At 35.2% G+C, this 15,191-nt stretch overlaps 1 protein-coding gene across 1 annotated transcript; it reads left to right on the top strand.

The window, feature by feature from the left end:
* Nucleotides 1–3,857: 3,857 nt before the first annotated feature.
* LOC147859797 (Mo25 family protein) lies at nucleotides 3,858–10,914 on the top strand. Its single transcript, XM_087324999.1, has 11 exons — nucleotides 3,858–4,012; nucleotides 5,889–6,053; nucleotides 6,151–6,269; nucleotides 7,956–8,030; nucleotides 8,132–8,225; nucleotides 8,323–8,382; nucleotides 8,463–8,528; nucleotides 8,803–8,901; nucleotides 8,979–9,023; nucleotides 10,258–10,360; nucleotides 10,572–10,914. The coding sequence occupies exons 1-11, from the start codon at nucleotides 3,878–3,880 to the stop codon at nucleotides 10,637–10,639; spliced, it is 1,029 nt and encodes a 342-aa protein (XP_087181125.1). The 5' UTR covers nucleotides 3,858–3,877; the 3' UTR covers nucleotides 10,640–10,914.
* The last annotated feature ends 4,277 nt before the right edge of the window (nucleotides 10,915–15,191 follow it).

Genomic DNA, 15,191 nt, shown 5'->3' with positions numbered 1-15,191 from the left:
AGAACCATGTAGGTTCCACCCACACATGTATCTATTTGTTGCCAATCATCACAACTACATGTTATGTTGAATGCAAAGCAATGTGGCCATGAAAGTTTCTAACAAAACTTAGGGTGCCAATCAAGATGGAGCCAATGTGAGTAGCATGTGATAACCATAATTGTCACAAACAATCAAGGGGTTCATCATAAAGGTTGTGTTAGTATGTAGGTTGAGAGATTGTATTGTATTCTAAGGTTGAGAAATTCTACTACATTTTAAGATGGAGAGAGTGTATTCTATTGCAAAGTTTATTTTGATCATGTTGTAGAGTTTTGACCCTTGCCTTGTTGTAAAGGCCCAGAGGTTGCAAACATAGTTGATGCATTGTTATCTATAATGTATAAATTGGGGAGTTCTCTCCCGATATGAAGTAGATCAATGTTAATCATGGGCTATTGATTCATTGCCTTCTTGTTATTTTGCTAATATTTGTTTTTTTTTCTCCAAAAAAACACTACTTTGCATTAGTTAGCAAACAAAGTACATCAAAGACCAACAAATTTCAGCAAAAAACTCACTCTAGCCTTCTCAGTTTCATTTCTTTACTTTCTTCTCTTCTATCCCTTGCATTCCTCTTATTACTTGCCTGAACCCCTCAAATTTTTATGGCATTGCTTTTTTTATCTTCATTTCATTCTTGGTTAGGTTGCATTTAATGAGCCTTTTTGTTCTCTATACCTCAATTTTGTCTCCAACATCTCTCGCCATATTTATCCTTTAACGCATAACTATGGAAAATCATAGTCAACTTTGTTTTTGAATGTGACGACACAAAACTCTCTTGTGCAATTTTAAAACTTTACCCACTCTTTCTTGGAAGCCATCTATCTAAAAATGCCTCAAATACACTTGTTCATTGATCAATCATGTTGCATGTTTTACAATGATCTATCCGTTCTACATATCAATAGAAATTCCTTTGAAAATCTAGGACACAATATTTTTTATTATGATCATATGCATATTCCATCATAAATTTATGTGAGACCATAGTTTCATATTGTAAAATTACTCTAAGTTGCACTTATGTAATCTTTATAACAATGTTATGCATGCATTTTTTTATTGCTCAAAAGTTTATGTATAAGTAATGCTTTGAAAGCCCTTCACGACATTTAAAACTCAATTATGGAACATTGGTTACATAAGAAGATGTTGAATACGAATATTTTTTCGCCTAATGAAGTCTGAATACATTTATCTTTCAATTAAAAAACAAAATAAGGCTTGAATGTCAATCTTTGACAAAATCAATGGGGGTCCAAATACTAGTGGATGTTCTGAGACACTCAAATTGGCAAGCACATTTGGTTGGCTAAAGGTAATTAGTGGTCAATCCCTATGTTTAATCGTCAATCAAGGGATAATAAGCTATTTGTCATGGTAGTCCTTGTGCACAATAACCCTCCGTCTCTTACAACATAGAGATATAGTTGGGTTCTCTACAATGGGATGACTCTACAAGTAAATCTCATTCCTTCACAGAAAGAGATAATTTTCCACCACAAAGAACTAATCGTCCTTCATTATTCGTGGACTCTCGCCCTTAGGCTACCAACCAACTCATTCTCTCATTTTATGTGCCACTTGTATCACACATATCTTATATCCTCTCACATATCTTTATGGCCTTATATACACATGACTCGTGACTACGTTAGATTTTTAGTAACAAATGATGGCACTGAAGTTGGAAATATAGAGTTATTCACTACCTTTTGGTGAGTGGTATTAAAAATCTCCAAGTGTACAAAAAAATGGGAATCTATAAGTGGTATTACGCCCATCTCACGTCGTTGCTAGGGGGCGGTTAGTGGTTTGGCACCCGTCTTTCCTTTCTTTGGTCTATAATTCCTTATGTTTTGCTTAATTAATTAGTTAGACTCTAACAATTCCCATTAGTGAGATCCTTGAATGCCCATATCCCCATGCTTTTATTATAAACGGGGTGTTCTCCCACTCTCAAGATGATGGTCCCCTCATGCTGCCTAACGAGTCAGGTTCTTCGTTGTCCTCAACAATAGATTCAATGAAGTTTTTCGCATATCTTCCCATCTCCTTTTTGCGAAAAAGAACTTTCACAATCCAAAACATTTTGTTCCAATATTTAGTTTTGAACAAATTTAATCGATATTTCGAACACAAAACATAGCTTGTTTCAATACAAATATTGGCAAAATAACAATTATCATTTGAAATGAGCTTGTTACAACACTTTGGAAAGAGCCTCCAAGATTATGCATACCTTGAAGGAAAAAATCTATAACTAGTTTTAATGGGTTAAGCATAAGATAGTTGGGAAGCCAATTCTCCTCGGGATTGGAATGTAAACATAAGGACCTATGGAACTTGGGAATGGATGGTGGTGTAATAGCCTATGTGTTGGGGTATATAAAGGGAACACCTTTAATTACTACATATTGAGACATTGTCCACACTCTATTGGTAAGGCAATGCTCTCTTCATTGGATATGTTATTCAACTACCAAGGGGTGCATCCACCATCATGATCTTGACAGCCAATGGATGCCACGTTTTAAAAAAGAAAAACATATATTCAAGGGACCTAACAATAAGCATTGATATGAGGCCTAGCTACCCTCATAAGACACATTATGTCGGAAGGTTGAAGTCATGAAACACCAATAGTCTGGACTAGGCTTCCATCGCAATGATCATGTTACCTCTTCAAAGCTACTAGTTATCCTAATATCTGTTGGTATGGGATGTTGGTGGTAGGTTGGTTATGTCTTAATCACAACTTGGGAGTGGTTTGGAGGATTGAGTTCTTGTGTCTAATATTTTCACCTTTCTTTACTTAATTTGGTTTAGGGTTTAGTAAGAGATTCTCAACATGTATATGGGTTGAAAGGAAATTTTATTTGGTAGTCTTTGCAACTAAGCTTTGTAAATACTTGGTCTTTAGAGAAGTTTCATTACATGAAGTAGTCTTACAAGGCCTTAGAGTGTTTACCTTGCCATAAGATCCTCACTGTTGTGCTAGGGACAATACCGGTTTTTTGTATTGTTGTGTTGTTTTAATATTACACACTTTTATATGAGAGTGACAGAGAAAGAGGGAGACCAATTGCCTTCATCGAAGCCTAAATGTGTCTTATGAGACTGAATCCTAGGAAAAACATAAGCATTTTTAGGTGACGTTATAATGCATCAATACTGTCATTATGAGGGAATGTTAATTCATGGGAAAGAGGACTTATGAGCAGGTGTAAGTGAATGTCCCCATAATGATAAAGTGGACCAAAGAAAAATGTTTGAAAACTTACATTTCTCAAGGCCATCTTATAAATCAAAGGACATTAGTAAGATTGGAACCCGAGAGCCATAGATTTATGTGACTATTACCACAAAGCTCAAAAACATAAGAAGAAAGAAAAGGTAAGAAGCAAAGAAGCAAAAGGGCGATATGCGTTTTGGCTTAACATGCCCTTTGTGTGGAACAAAATCCCGGTAATAGGAGAAGCTCATGATATCCCTCTCCACAAAGTTTTCGTGTTCTGAAACCCGGCCTAGATAGTCATCGAGCCATGATCCAGGGAGAAGGTATTGGTGCCTCGTTAAAGAAGTGCGAGAGCATATCCTACTCTCGTGAGACCTACCCCCACCAAAATTATTAAAGGAGTACCATCCATTGTTTTTGAAAGGCCAAAATGCAAAAGGCAAAAGGCAAAAGGCAAAAGGCAAAAGGCAAAAGGCAAAAGGCAAAAAGCAAAAAGCAAAAAGCAAAAGGCAAAAAGCAAAAAGCAAGTAATTAAGGAAATATGAATGCTTCTTCTTCTGAGTTTCATGCTCCTTCTTCAGGGAGATATTAGCCATGTCCATGTCGTCCTTCTCCTTCTTCAGCAAGCCCTCCAAGACCAAGTCTGCTTCAGAAATCGTGAAGGCCACCCGCTTTTCTCTGCTCTCTCTCCGATCCTCCTCCGCCATCGCTGCCTCCTCTTCTGAAAAGGTTCGTCTCTCTCTCTCTCTCTCTCTCTCTCTCTCTCTCTCTCTCTCTCTCTCTCTCTCTCTCTCTCTCTCTCCAATTTCAATTCTCTGCGGGTCTATATTTGTCTATATAGGCGTAGGTATCTGTTCGTATGTATGTATTACCGAATCTTTTTTTTTAAGGTACACATTTCCTTACATTGTTGTATCATGGATTCATCATTTCCTTTCAAATTTTATCACCAGAAAATGTATGGGGTTTGATTTTTGTTGTCTTGCTGAAGATCTCTCTTTTTTTTTTTTTGCCATTTCTTCTTTGCGTTTGAATGCACCTTTTTTCTTTTTCATTACCACAAATCAATAGTTTCTGATCGGATTATCTTTCAAATCTTACTTTTCAACCATAATTCTCATAATTTGATTGTTGACTTACCATTTCTGTTTATCCTATTCATCTACATACACCCCAACATACATTTACACTATCCTGCCAGATGCACTATTCATGGCATAGACATGTTTCTAAATCGTATACCCTGATTATGCTTCAGCCACAAATAATACTGACCCTTTGGGCTCTTATCAAGGAAGAAAGGGCCTATTAAAGGAGTATCTAGATTTCGGAAGGCCTTTGACATTGTACCAGGTGCTTGGCTCATGCACCAACTAGAAGCCCGCTGACTCCTAGTAGATATGAAATGGGGAATCTGTGGACCATATAATGTGTTGTTAGAGGTAGTGAGCAACATGATTGGAGTGAAACAAGGATGCTCACTTTCATATATTGATTGGGTGGCTCAGGGGCATGCTGGGCAGAGATAGCCATATAGATATTACTATATGCTATTGACATTGTGCTGATTTCTGACTTGCCGGAGGAACTACAAAGATATCGAGATGCTTCAAAGTTGTTTTTACTGATAAAACTTTGTTGATAAATCTTTATGAAACTAAAGTGATGGTCAAGCATAGGCTGCAAGATCAGAAACAGAATTCTTATTGGGATAGGAAAAGACGGCACTCTTGATCCTAAAAATACTGAGAAGTAACATTTTCAAGCTTTCGAGACATGGGAAGAATCCCAATAGTGATAGAGGCACTATTCCAATCGGTGGCTTGTATCTATTGGCTTTGGAAGCTCCCAAAGGTAGTATTTTCAAAACATAAGATAGAAAAGGGAGGCACTCATTGTTGGTATGCTGACCACAAGGTAATGGAGTATGAAGACCAAAGATACTTAGTATTGTTCTTGTTAGAAATTAAGAGACATGGAGAGAAGTTGAAAGTTAAACAACACAGACACAAAAACTCATTGGGAAAGAACTGTCATAACCTTTTTTAGCACAATTACTCATACAACAAGCCAATCAAAGGTTACACAATTAGTGTCACGACCTTAGCCTTTGAAATGAGTAATCGATCAGACACTAGCAATTTATTGCATATGTCTGATATATCCATTTGGACCACCACCATGTCTCCCTTGTTATTGACTAATCAAGGTCATTATCACCAGACACTGACGGTGCTTTCCTTCCTTTGCAGACCTTTCCATCTTGGGTTGCCCTATGTTGGAGTTCTCCCAAAGGCATAAGTTATTAGTCCATCTAACCTCAGAATTTTATGTGCCTCAGAATTTTATGTGCTAAGAATAACATTCAGTACCTTAGGTAGTTTAATAGTTTATCCATATTTAAGTTTGATATTCTTCTTCTTAGAATGGCATTGCTTTTTTCAAATCCCTGGCTTCCGCTCTTTAAAATAACATATTCTTTCTTTTCTGACTCAGATCTTTTTATGGTTTCTCTCACAAATATTATATGTTATTACTTTACACCATCTAATGTTCTTTAACATATTGCTGTGGTTTGACTAGTTTTAAGTTATTTTTCTTTTAGGTCCTTGAGGAGGTAGAAAAAAACCTTGTTGTTATCAAGCAGATGCTACTTGGTGATGCCGATACTGAACCAAACAATGAACAAATAACTCAGATTGTACTGGAAGTTTGTAAAGAAGATTTCATAGAATTGCTCATTCTGAACCTCCCAATGCTGTCTTGGGACGTAAGTAGATTCTAAACAATTTCGTTCAAATTTCCAGGAATATACACACTTTATATGCTAAAACATTGTCATTATGTTGCTTGTTATTTTTTAATAGGCCAGGAAAGATTCTGTTAATATCTGGGGCACATTGCTGAGACAGAAGGTGGGCTCCAGTAACTGCTGTCTTGAGTATATTGAGAATCATACACATTTGCTTGAATTTCTTGTATTATGGTAAGCTTTACTATATCTTTTGCACTTTGTAAATATTTATTGAAATAATTAAAACAATCCTTAGGGGCCAATATGGCTTCATTTCATGAACCTGAAAATATAGTGGTGACCTAATCGATTGCAACATCATGTCATGCCAAAATGATTTTGGCATCAATATTTCTTGTTTTCTTCTTGAGTTTCATAGTTTTATAATTATATCCCCTGATGTTGGTATTTGATAACCTATTTTTTGCTCTTGACTACATGAGCTTGTATTATGTATAAGAAGATGATTGGACCCATATAAGCTTGAGGAGTACTGCTGAATTAAATGATTATAGAATGTATTTGATAATGGGAAGGTCTTGCATTCCACTTGGAGTCATGGATAGAACTATAAAAAAGCAAGCAATACGTTGCATTGTTATATAGTTAGAAAGAAAGAACTAAAGTAGATATTATTGTTATAAAAGGCTAATTGATCAATGAGGCCAAAGTATCTTTATAAAAGAGTATAAACTGATATAATTATATCTCATCATAAATGTGATAGATAGTGTATAAATAAATTATAAGGAAATACTGAGTGTGTCCTCCTGCGACTCCTAGGTTGGGATGTGATGGCATTTATCTGTTTGAAATAGCGAGCTTCTGGACTAGGTTCCTGAGGTCGTTGCTGTTTCTATAGGTGTCTCTAAGTTGAAGCCTCTAGGATGTGTTCTATTGTGTATTGAGCTCTGGGGGACACACATGGGTGGAGCTGTGGCTAAGAAGAAGTTGGTGATGGTTCCTTTGGCTATGAAGAAATTATTGATGGTCCTGTGGCCATGAAGAAGGGTTACAGTAAAGTGATTAATAAATTTTTATTAACTAAAGGAAGGGGGGGAGCAAGTCTGGGCAGTGTAAGTTGTAAAAGGATTAGATGTCATAATATGGGATGTGAAGAGGCACACCAATGATGAAAGTTGTTGACAAGTAATTGTCATCACATGAGCACTCAAAATGATAAGAGAACAAAAAACCATATTTTAACTTCTTTAAAGTACACAATGCCCCGTGAGAGAAGAAAGCCAGAACATGCTACTCAAAGAATAGAGTTATCCAAGGACTATGTATCCTGATTATTAAAGTTCCTGTCTCTTGTGACAGAGGTTATTTATTTTCATTAAATTATACCTGCGTCTGTGCATGATAATGATCCCTTAAGTGGGAAATAATCATAAAGTCAAGATTTATCATGTTTCTATTGTAAATGTTGGAAATTTTTATTGGAGGATCTTTCCAATGAATTTGAATGCTCTCTGTTTGAGAATTGTGTTGATTCTTGGATTATTTCTAGATTGATCCACTAAAGTATTTCATCCATATTTAAAAGTGATCATCTGGGTTTGTTTGATGTGACAGCTTACATGCTGTACCATCATTTCAATTAAGCATTGGGGCGCTGTTTACTTGGCTATCCTAATGGAATGAATTTATCAGTTGGGAAGTTTAATTAGATAAATATTGGGCGTGGAAAAGTTCCTTGCATTAAATTTCTGTTGATTGCGAACCATGGTGTAATAATTATGTACCACTAGTGTAAACAGTTCATTTGTTCTTGTACATGAGATGTGTTTTTGCATCATCTTTCCAAAAGTTCCGTCTTTTTGTAAAGCTCATACATCAAGGATAAAGGCCAGATTCCTCCATTGTTTATTGCAGTTACCAAAATAAGGAGGTGGCTTTAAATGCCGGCAACATTTTGAGGGATTGTGCTCGATATCCAACTATTACAAAGTAATGCCATTTTTTGAGTTTGATATTCCTTCAAAGTAGATTTTTCTTTAGAAATTCCTTTTTTTAGCAAGTGTTTGTCCTGAACTTGTTTTTATTTGCAGATTTTTGCTTGAATCTTCTAGTTTTGACTTATTTTTTGACTATGTTGAACTCTCAAACTTTGATATTGCTTCAGATGCATTCATGACATTTAAGGTTGGTAATTTATATTTGTTTTCATTTTAATATAAATGGAATGATTTAATTTGACACATTCAACGTAACAAAACTTTCTTGAATGGTTTGATTTTAGGATCTCTTGACAAGGCACGAAGTATTGGTAGCTGAGTATCTTAGTTCCCATTATGTCAAGGTGATAGGCATTTGTACTCTCTCTTTGTGTCCTTTTTGCAAGATATCTAACTAAATTAATGATGATCTTAATGGTCACAGTTTTTCAGTATGTACGAGCGGCTTCTCACTTCAGTGAACTATGTTACAAGACGGCAATCTCTTAAAGTAATTAATAGTGCATCTACACTCCAAGAAAATATATATTTTTTCATTTGAGAGAGGAAAGCAATTATTCACTCAATTAAGAGTTTTCTTCTTTAATGCAACTGTCATGTGAGTGATTGATTTTCTTATGGCCACAGCATTTGGGTGGTGATATCATATTAGAAAAGTCATAGGGACAATGTTTTTCTCAGGGAGTGTAATTGTTTAAACTTTTAAGGGTTTTTTCTTTGATGCAGCATCTGTAATATGTGTGAGTGGTTTTCTTATCCCACAGCTTTTGGGTGATATCCTACTAGAAAAGCCACATGCTAACGTCATGATGCAGTATATCTCAGAAGTTCGAAATCTTAGGACGATAATGATGTTGCTCAAGGTGACATACCTATTTATTTTTTAATTTTGGCTTTTATAGTTGAATATAGAAAATTTTGGACTCTTTGACTGATGCAGGACACGAGCAAAAATATTCAGTTGCTGGCCTTTCATATGTTCAAGGTTTGGTTTTATTCTCTGCTGATCCTAAATGAAAGATGACCATAGGTGTTTCCATGTTACTTCCATGATTGGGGGCTACTTACAAGGTGGTATAGTGCACATATAGAAAGCAAAGCTGTAAGAAAGCATGATGTCATATGACCACAAAATAAGGATTTAATATGTCTCATAGTAAATCACCGAAATAGAGCTTCTATTTATACCAAGAATATTTTCAACCTAAAATAAACGGCAGAATTATATCCATAGGACGAGGAAACAGCATGTTGTGTTAAATGCCAATAATGGCTGAGTGTGTAGTCCATATCTTGCATATAGCACAAAACTAATGGATTTTACCCACTGAATGTATCTTCACATGATATTTTTAGTCATTAAAATGAAAACTTGACAATATTCTACTTTCATAACCATATAATTATCCATAGGGCAATCACCTCTATACATTTCTGTGGCATAATGTCATACTGCCTTGAGAAAACCTTACTGTTCTGTGTCCTAGGAGTAGGCCCACATAGCTTCAGAATTATCTCTACAGTAGGAAGATTTACTTACTGGCATCATAGTAAACATTTACTGCTCTTTCTCAGTTAATTGACATTTTCACATCGTTTTTGTTAAGACTTAATCATTCATCAATCAAGGACGGGAATGGAGAGTGAGGAACTAGGGAAGGGTGGAATGGATGGATAGGTTCAGTAAGATCGGCATTAAAATGATTAGGCTCAGATTGGAATTAAATGATTGGTATCTAAGTTCCCTACTTAGAGAGAAATATATAGCTTTAACTAAGGAGAATTTTTGCAAACTTGGCCTATTTATTACTTTGCAAGTATGTAGAATTAGTTGATGTTTGAATTCATGATGCATCTGACATCACAAACATTGCACATTTAGAGTTAAGTGTTTTGGGTTGTTTTCTGTTTATTTCTCTGAATGCCCCTAGGTGACTCCTTAAAAGAGAGAAACAAGAGATATATGACCATATACTGATCCGAATAGCAGATGTAATTCAAAAGAGGGGATGAATTGACCATATAAATACTCAAATGGGTATTCAAAAAATCAAGAGTATTTTAGGTTTTTCCCTTTATCATTTCTGTATCGATGCAAATGTTTACCTTCAGGGGGAAGGTAGGAAATTAATTCGCAACATCACTAATCTTTGAAGTATGAGTCTTGTGTACTAATCCATTTGCAGAATCTGAATGTTCACTTTTGTGTTCTAATCTAGGTCTTTGTTGCCAATCCCCGAAAGCCATCCTCTATAGTAAAAATCTTATTACAAAATCGCAATAAGCTGTTGGCCTTTTTGGAGGAATTTCATCTTGATAAAGGTGCTCTCCCTTTCTTTTTCTCATCATTTATCTACTTCTTTAAACTTCAGGTATTTAGCTGTGATCTTATATTTGCATGCTACTTAGAATTTAGGGTTTAGGTGTCATGAAACAACTGTGAAAGTGTCATGCATGGATCTATTTATGTTTGACTTTATGTTAAGTAAATCATATATAAGATAGGCATGAAGTTATGCTGTTTGCATTACAGAAGATGAGCAATTTCATGAAGAGAAGGAACTTTTGATCAAAGAATTAGAAGGATTGACTGAATTGTAAGGGGTCCTTTCAGTGTGATTTTGCTGACAAGCCTATACCTGTAATTTGAATATAGACTGTTTGCTGTATAAATGTGTATTAGTCTTTGTATTGCTGGGAAATTCTTGCCTTGTGATTCCTAGTTTGTTTGTTCTGATTGAGAGGTTTCGTTTCAGTCACCTTGGGATATCTTGTCCTTCAGTATTCATGATCACTTTCACTAATATCTAAATTGGGCGTCAATATTGTACAGTCATTATTTGGTCCAATCACTGTATTTTATATTCTTGGTTTCACATGCTGGTGAAAGTCTCTTCGGGGTATGAGATAAGGGAGCATCTGTACACTAGAAAGGTATAGTTTTTTGATTAACTGTAGTTTTCTGTTAGTCATATTTTTAGAGAGATGTAAGCAATTAGGGAGGACTGATTTTGATCGATTTCTAATTTATCTGCCTCTCTTCCCATCCCAACCAATTTATTAGAAGTGGCCAGACATTATCTCCTGTTTGTATGTAGTGGATGATGGTTTATGCTTATAAAGTATCCCAAGCAAATGAGGCTTGATACTAGAAGAAATCAGATGAAGCGATGTTTGTATCCAATGAATGATGAGTCATGGTGGTTATGTGAGTTAACTAGATGTGCAAACCATCAAAAACTTTAGCATGCAGACGTGGTTCACTGCAATATACAGTAGCAAATTTTGATATTTGTTATTTTTTAATCTTATTCCGTTTGATAAGGTTGTCTATGATTCTCTTTGAAATATGTGGTGCTTTCATATCAAGCGACCAATGGTGTGAAGTTCTATACAGGTTAGTATAGTGTCTTGGCCATAATGATGATGATGATGTATGATTCTTTTAAGAATTTCCAATAAGATATTGATGACTAATGTTGACCTAGATTATGTAAAAATGTAGGGATCCATTCTTTCCTTGTAAATTACATCATAGATTGGCATCTATCATCATCGTTTTATGAGGTATAATGTATCTTTCTCATCGGTTGCATTTTGTGTGCTCACTTTGTACTCTCATGAATCACTTATTTTGTACATTATTGTTAGCATTTAGGATTCTCAAGATAGAAATTTCATGTCTATACACCATTAGGAATCTAAGCAATTGCGAACTAAGATAGGCAACTTGATTGAAGGGCTCGAATCTCACCTTATACTATATGTAGAATGTGACGTGTGTGCTCCCTATTTCATCATAAGAGTGATCTTTAAAATACATGAATAACAACTACATAAGAGATTGTTTCATCATGCTTTTTTTGTGTCCCATACCTGTGGTTTTGGCCTTTTAAGGATCTTAAAATATCACCACCATGTCATTAATTTGCTGCTATTTGACACCCTCCAGCATTAGCATTGTGAATACATGGAATTGTAAACAAATGTCAAATTTATCTATTAGAGGCAAAATCACTGACAATTTTTAAATATGCGCACATGTGATTTAAAACTCATTGCTTAAGAAAGTTGGGAGTCATTACCTTATCACTGCTAAGCTGAGGTTTAACCATCACACTGTGATGTGTGTGTGTGTATATATATATATGGGTTTTAGAATTTCCATAATCTCAGCAGGAAACCTATGAGCAATAATATTTGCACATATCTAAGTCTATAATGTTAGTATGAAGACATTGCTTTCATACTTTGTTTTACCAAGTAATTTTTGATGATGGTATCAATACTTTTGTATCATGAATATAGAAGTCTAAGTTTGTAGATTGAAGGGCTGAGGTTGAGGACAGAATTTGAGCTTAAGCTTCATATACTAGCACATAAGTGTGGTATCTCCTTTGATTGAATGGGCGTTTTGGCCATGAAGAAAATGATAGTAATTATAGCAAATCCAAATGGTTTGGAGTAGCCCAAACTATGTCATCAAAGTAGGTCTTGATCTTAAAATTCCTTACAATTGGAGAACCTTCGATGAAGTCACTTATTTCAACATTCCTTACCACCTTCAAAGCCATCATTCATAGTAAAAAAATGAATATTGAATAAAACATATCGATTACTCATATGGTAAGCACATACACATTAAACATATGACTATCCAATTATATCATTAACATTTACGAAGCAATTTATAACCTATTGTCAAAAATCTGTTGTTCTATGTCAAAATAGAGAAATTATATTTATTTACTTGTGGTTATGGTGAGGTTCATGGAGGCTATAAAGTTTCATAGTCATATGGTTCATTCTTCCATTTCCTTGTCTTCATTTATATAAATTAAAAGTGCACCCAAATGAGTCTCATGTCACGTGTGCAAGACAACCAATGGTATATAATGACCTCTGACTTCACATCAAGTACGAGAGAAATATCATGAGAGTACTATGAGTTAGTTGCTAAGTACCTAGTGTATGTGTTATTTCCCATATCTTTCCAATGAAGGGACAAGTCTAGAGACAAAAAATGTGGGGCAACAGACAAAAAGGAAGAGACAAAGATATTGTGGCCACCAATGTTGCCTTTTCACGGCTAACATTGCCTGTCATGAGAACGGTATTCCAAAAAAATTGCCCATCAAATGACGGTTTGTCAAAAATATTGCCCTTCAAAAAGTAAATACATTGAATATTCGTACTAAACAATATATTATACCCTTATCCTTTGCATCTTTCCAAATTTCATATAGACAATCCCATTGTATTTCTTCAATGTGTGGTCCATTCAATGAGACTCACATTAAATCATCTAAGTGTTATATATTCAATGGATTTCTTTTCATCTCTTTGATGAGATTTTGCTTAGAGAACCCTCTCTCACACGAAATTGTGCTAGATGGAATAACCAAAGTAGCGTGCCATAATTTCATCAAATGAGGGAAACTATCTTGTCAATCCTTCATTTTGCAAAACATACGCCAAGCTTCATGCATAGTATAGCCTTCACAATTTGAACGTAAAGTGTCAACAAACCTATAGAGTTCCATTTCACAAGCCTTTGCATCATGTAAAATTTGAAGACATGCATTGAAATTTGACATCAATGATCAATTATAACTTGTGTGTGTGAGAGAGGGTGGGAAAGAAAGAAAGAACAAAGTACAACTTGATCAAAGCAAAGAGCTTGAGAAAGAAAGAAAGAATTACAACTTGATCAAATCAAGGGAGAGAGTGAGAGAGAGATCAAGAAATAAGTAGAAGCAAATGGAGTGGATGTAGCTCAGTTGGTAAGGTTGCCCAATGGAGACTAGGTGGTCATGGGTTCAACCCCTACATTCCACAATGGCATCTAGAGAAATAGAGATATATATGAAGTATATAATAGAGAGGTGAGGAAATTGGGTTTTGAACCCAAGACACAATGCTTGTAGTGTTATTGACTTACCACTAGGGTAAGCTAATTACAAGAGAGAGAGAAAGAAAGAATGCAAGAAACAAACAAACAAAAGAGAGGAATGGGCTAAAAATAAAACATGCCCTAAGTTTATTTTCACACTATGCATATGTCCGGGCACGTCTTCTCCTTTATCATATCACATAACATATGTTTACACATTTACCCTTCTCAAATAAAACTATATGCTATAGCCTATGAATTGTAATTTGTAACTACTAATACATGTACTATTGTTTTGGTCTTAGCAAATTTTGACGGTATTAACAAATTTTAAACCCTTATTTTTACGTTTTTATAAAATATATGCCCGTCAAGATTGACGGTTTTATTTTCAAATTAACCTTCATATAAAGTTAAATTTGCCGAAAACGGTCAAAACGGTCGTCTAAAGGCAACACTTGCGGCCTCTATAGTGTAAAAGGGCTAAATGGTATGAAAGACTTTCACTTTTAAACTTCTTGATACATTTGTCTCTTTCTTTTATCACTTCTTTAGATGTTGGCTTCATGATTTACATTGTAGCATCAAAGCTCATAAAATTGGAACGGAAGTTCAATCATTGTGATGGGCTTGGCCCCACCTCTTAGAAATTGCAATAAAATTTTCATGGATGGTATCACCACCACATAGGTAGTGGCACATGTTGAATCGCCAATGGGATGGATGAACACTTAAATAACAATGTGACAAAACTTGCCAAATCTTAGAGATGCAACCAATCTTTCGAGCAATCGAACTTTGTCTGAAACAATGAGTACTATCTTCTATTTGAAAAATGCAAAATAAACAATTTCCTATTGCTATTCCACATCTCTTTAGAGTTAATCACAAAGGCAAACCCCCAGTCAAGACTCTTCAAACGAAGGCCTTTGCCATAAGTGACAATTTAGAATGCAAATATGTTTCAAGATTTGCTACCATTCATAATTGGAGTTACATACATTCCATTCTTGTTCAACCTTAGACGTCACACACACACACACATGAAGCTTTAACACTCATCCAAATCAAACCCCAAGTTTTTATCTTATATTTTTGAGCTTCATTTTGTGTTGAGCATGGTAAGCCTCAATTCTTGAATAAGACAATGTGGTGGTTATGGAGGTCTAGTACTTTTTAAGTTTTGAGAACATAGGTTAAGTCTATTCATTGATAGATTTAATTGATTATTTAAGAGATTAAAGTGTAAGAGGATGGTTC

This window comes from Azolla caroliniana, unplaced genomic scaffold, assembly GCF_043228905.1.
Source record: "Azolla caroliniana isolate FFs.n. ecotype wild unplaced genomic scaffold, voAzoCaro1.0.p SCAF_9, whole genome shotgun sequence".
Lineage (NCBI taxonomy): Eukaryota > Viridiplantae > Streptophyta > Polypodiopsida > Salviniales > Salviniaceae > Azolla > Azolla caroliniana.
Note: the sequence above shows the minus strand (reverse complement) of the source record. Positions and strands in the feature narration are given on the sequence as shown.

Bases quoted from the DNA above. Each gene is read 5' to 3' on its own strand.
- LOC147859797 (XM_087324999.1), top strand. From the start codon at position 3,878: ATGTCCATGTCGTCCTTCTCCTTCTTCAGCAAGCCCTCCAAGACCAAG. The intron at 4,013-5,888 runs GTTCGTCTCTCT...TTTTTCTTTTAG, and splicing joins CTGCCTCCTCTTCTGAAAAG to GTCCTTGAGGAGGTAGAAAA. The intron at 8,529-8,802 runs GTAATTAATAGT...CTTATCCCACAG, and splicing joins CAAGACGGCAATCTCTTAAA to CTTTTGGGTGATATCCTACT.